Source organism: Neopelma chrysocephalum, unplaced genomic scaffold (genome assembly GCF_003984885.1).
Source record: "Neopelma chrysocephalum unplaced genomic scaffold, ASM398488v2 Primary Assembly neopelma1_169, whole genome shotgun sequence".
Taxonomy (NCBI): Eukaryota; Metazoa; Chordata; class Aves; order Passeriformes; family Pipridae; genus Neopelma; species Neopelma chrysocephalum.
In genome coordinates this window covers 46,192-50,634 of record NW_020897831.1, presented here as the reverse complement: position 1 = coordinate 50,634, position 4,443 = coordinate 46,192, and the positions used below count along the sequence as shown (strand labels likewise).

At 70.4% G+C, this 4,443-nt stretch overlaps 1 protein-coding gene across 1 annotated transcript; it reads right to left on the bottom strand.

Annotated features, from left to right (window-relative positions):
* On the bottom strand, nucleotides 1-4,032 carry GAREM2 (GRB2 associated regulator of MAPK1 subtype 2). The gene is given in 5 exon segments (XM_027701829.1): nucleotides 1-518; nucleotides 520-940; nucleotides 1,059-1,225; nucleotides 1,783-2,892; nucleotides 3,822-4,032. Coding segments are annotated over 5 exon segments (2,331 nt in total). The 5' UTR covers nucleotides 4,005-4,032; the 3' UTR covers nucleotides 1-68.
* Between the last annotated feature and the right edge of the window lie 411 nt (nucleotides 4,033-4,443).

The following is a 4,443-nucleotide window of genomic DNA, read 5'->3' as shown; positions in this document are numbered from 1 at the left end:
GGATGGGAATGGGGCGAGGTCCAGGCGCCTCGGGGACCTCCCGGGGCCAGGGGGTCCCCAGCGCGGGGTTAGATCTTGGGGCGCCAGCCCTTGATGAACTGCATGATCTTCTTCACCTGGAGCTTGGTGAGGCGGAAGTCGTCGGCCAGGATCTCCTCGCTGAGCTGCACGAAGATGCTGCCGTCGATGCGCTCGCGGGCGAAGAAGCTCACGACGTCCTCGGAGAGGCCGATGAAGCGCAGGCACTTGGACACCTCCTCCAGCGACAGGGCCGACAGGTCGGCGGGGGGCAGCCAGGCCAGGCCGTCCCCGCCGGGCCGGGGGGCGGCCGCCGCCGGGGCCCCCCCGTCCCCCCGCGCCGCCGGCGGCACCTCGATGACGCCCTGGGCCAGGTACAGGCGGGCCACGCCCTCGGCCCCGCGCAGGACGGCGGGGGACAGCGGGGACGCCCCCCGGATGACGATGCCGTCCCCGTCCAAACCCTTGGGGGGCCGGGGAGGGGCCGCCGACGGCTCCTCGGGGGGGGGCGAAGGGCTCCGGCGTGGAGGAGGAGGAGGAGGGGGGTGCGGCCGGGGCCGAAGGTGCTTTGGACCACTCGGGGCTCTCCGGCCACTCGGCCGGGCCGGCGAAGGGGTTGAGGGCCCCGAAGGGGGCGAAGCGCTTTTGGGGGTGCGGGGGCTTGAGGCGGGGGCAGCTGCGGAAGGGCTTCAGGGGCGGGTCGGCCCCCGGCAGCGGCGTGGAGCAGGCGCTGCCCGCCCCGGCGCCCGGCTCGGCGAACGCCCAGGGCTCCGACCAGGAGCCGGGAGGCGGCTGGGCCGCGGCGGGGGGCAGCGGGCGCCCGGGGGGCTCCCCGGCCTTGCAGTCGCCCCAAGTGCAGGGGTAGCAGTACAGGGAGTAGGCGTCGGGAGAGGGTGAACCGCTGCCGCTCCGCGGGGCCGACCTGCCGGGGAAGGGGAGTGTCACCGTCGCCCCATCCCCACTGGGGACCCCCAGCCCCGGGCTATCAACCCGCCAGCACATCCCCGCCCCGGCACCGCCACGTCCCCGCAGCCACTCACCCGTCGTGGAGCCCCGAGGAGTAGTAGGAGAGGCTGGGGCTGGGCGAGGGCGCGGGCGCCGCCAGCTTCGGGCAGCGCAGCGGGGCCGGGGGGCTGCAGGGGCCCGGGGCGCGGCTGCCCCGGGGCGGCACGGGGGGCGCGTTCAGCAGCCGGCACTCCTCCTTCACCTGCAAACGGGGGCGAGCGCCGTCAGACCCCCGGGCACCGCGGCTGGGGGGCGATGGTGGGGGGCTCGGGGGCAGCCGGCTCTGGTGGAGCCGTGAAGCTCTGGGTGCCAGCGGGGAGATCTGGGACCCGCGCGCTGCCTGGCGGGGGAAAACCCCAAAAATGTGGGTGCTCCGTGGTGAAAGGGAGCCTGAAATTTTGGGTACTGTGTTGTGCAGGGAAGACCAGAGGATTTTGGGTGCCCCGCGGCGCCGGGAAGCCCAAGAGCTTCAGGTACCCCCGTGGTGCAGAGCCCTGGGGAGCGGGGGACCCTGTGGCACAGGGGTGTCCCTGAGGATTCGGGTGCCCCGTGGCGATGGGGAGCCCTGGGGAACCGGGGACCGAAGAGGATTTGGGTGACCAAGCAGAGCTGGGGAGGGACCCCCAGAGCCTGGGGAGGGGCTCGGGCTGGCCCTGCCGTGGGACTGGTTGTGCCGTGGGGGTCACCGTGCCGTGAGCTGGCCGAGGGACCCCCAGGGCTGTCGTTCCCCACCCCCGGGGACAGGACCGCGGCTCTTACCGCCTCCGATTTGGGTGGCACCGGGGGCGGGGTGTCCCCGCGGGGCTCGTCCCCGGGGCGGTGCGCGGAGCCCAGCGCGGGGACGGCCCCGAAGGGCACCAGGTCGGGCCGGCCGCCGGTGCCGCCCAGCTCGCAGCATCCCTCCGGGCCGGGATTGCTCCAGAGCTCCTCGTAGGGAATCTCCAGCGGCTCCTGAGTCCTGAACTCGGGCTCGGCCCAGTCGGGCGTCATGTACTCGCGGTCGGGGTCGGGGAAGTCGGGCAGCGGCGGGCGGGGGGCGGCCCCGCCGAGGCCCCGCGGTCCGTGGCAGCGGGCGGGGGGCTCCCGGGGGGGCTCCCGGGAGCCGCAGGCACAGAGGGAGAGGCGCTGGAGGGGCTGGCTGAGCTCGTCGCGGGCGCAGGCGGGCAGGCAGAGCCGCAGGCGCCGCGGGCTGGCACATTCCTCCAGCAAGTCCGGCTTGGCCTCCCGCACGGCCCGCGAGTACTCGTCGGGGTTGAAGCGGTCCTGGCAATACGCGGCGCTGTCCCGCAGCAGCTTCTCCAGCTGCGGGTCCCCGGCCAGCAGCCCCTCGGGCAGCTGAAAGCGGGGCATGTCGGTCAGCAGCAGGAAGTGGAAGGGCACCAGCTCGTCGCGGCGCAGGATGCAGCACAGCACCACCGTCTTGGAGATGATGCTGACCAGCTTGTAGCAGTGCCCCTCGCGGATGGCGTGCAGGTCGTAGGGGTTGCGGGCGGGCCGGCTCGGCACCGCCACGTTCACGGGCAGCCGCACCTTCTCGATGATGCTGCGGATGGTGTGCTCGCCCTCCTGCAGCCGCAGCTCCAGCGGGCTGCGCGTGCTGAAGCGGCCCTTGCACTGGAAGGGCAGGCTCAGGCTCTCGTTGGTGCGGTGGTTCATGCAGATCAGACACGGCATCTTGCCCTTCACCTGCCGCGCCCCCGCCGCCGGCGCCGCCTTGCCCAGCTTGCGCAGGAGGGTGTTGAAGCGCGACTTCTCCTTCACGGTCTTGGCGCAGAGGATCTCCGCCTGCCCCATCAGCGTCAGCTCGTCCCCCGCGTTCAGCGTGAAGTTGTAAACCTCGCTGTCCTCGCTGAACTCCCCCGACACCACCTGCCCGGGGCAGCCCGACGTGAGAGAGAGACCCCTGCCCTGCCAGGGCCCCCGGCGTCCCACCACCATCCCCGGCATCCCACTGCTATCCTGTAATGTCCCACCACCACCTCTGATGTCCCACCACTATCCTGGGTTGTAATGTCCCACCACCATCCCTCATGCTCCACCACAATCTCCTGGTCTCCCACCACCATCTCCTGCTCTCCCACCACCATCTCCTGCTCTCCCACCACCATCCCTGGTGTCCTGCAACCTACCTGTGACATCCCACAATTATCCTGTAAAGTACCACCACTCCCTATTGTTCTTTCCTGACATCCCACCAGTGACCCACAGAGTCCCACCACACCCCTTGACAACCCACTACCATCCTCTGACATCCCACCACCATCCCCTGACATCCCACCACCATCCCCTGCCGTCCCACCGTCCTCTCAATGTTCCACCACTGAGCTTTTCTTTCCCCCACACCCCTCTTATTTCCACCACCCTGCCCTGATGTCCCACCACTGCCCCCACTGTCCCACTGCCACCTCTTGATGTCCCACCACGAGCTCATCATGACCCACCACCACTCCCTCCCCGTCCCACTGTTCTCTCCTGACAACCCACCACTGATACACAGAGTCCCACCACGTGCCCCGACGTCCCACCACCATTCCCTGCTGTCCCACCACCATTCCCTGCTGTCCCACCACCATTCCCTGCTGTCCCACCACCGACCCTTGATGTCCCACCACCGACCCCTGCTGCCTCCCCCCCCCCAACATTCCCCTCCTGTCCCACCACTGTCCCCAGTGTCCCCTGAGTTCCCACCACCTCTCCCTGCTGTCCCTGCAGTGTCCCCTGCCATCCCAGCCCCATCCCCTGCTGCCCCAGCCCCATCCCCTGCTGCCCCAGCCCCGTGCCCTGCTGTCCCCACGGACCTTGACGCTGAAGGTGATGGCCTCCATGACGAAGATGCGGTCTGGGAAGGTGCTGGCCACCTCCTCCACGCTGTTGAAGTACTGCACGGGCTCACGGATGTCCCGGTCCTGGTCCAGCAGCTTGAACTTCCCTGCGGGGAGACCCCCAATCCCACGGAGGTGAGAGGAGCCCGGCCCCAGCATTTGCCCCGGGGACCTGCTGTCACCCCCTCTCGGGGGGGCAGCCACCCCTGAGGACAGCCTGGGGTCCCCACCACACCTTTGGGGACATTTCCGTGGGTTTCACCGGTTTCCAAGTGCTGCAGGGGGACCCCAGAGCACCCCCAGTCCCTGCAACCCCCACAGCAGCCCCCGTGGGGGGCACACGGGGTGTCTTGGCAATGTCACTCGTCACCCCACGAGAGCTGAAGGACCCCCCCAAAAACGTCCCTGTGAATGGAGGGACTCCCACGGAGCGGCCGAAATTGCAAGGGGTGCCCATTACCCCCAAAAAAACCCAAAACCAGCCCCCGCTCTGCCCCACGCCTCGGGTGGGAGAGCCCCGGGGAGGGGACCTGGGAGGGGGACCGGGGGCTCGGCAGCGGGAGGGAGCGGCAGGGGCGGGCGCGGGGGGAGCTGCGGC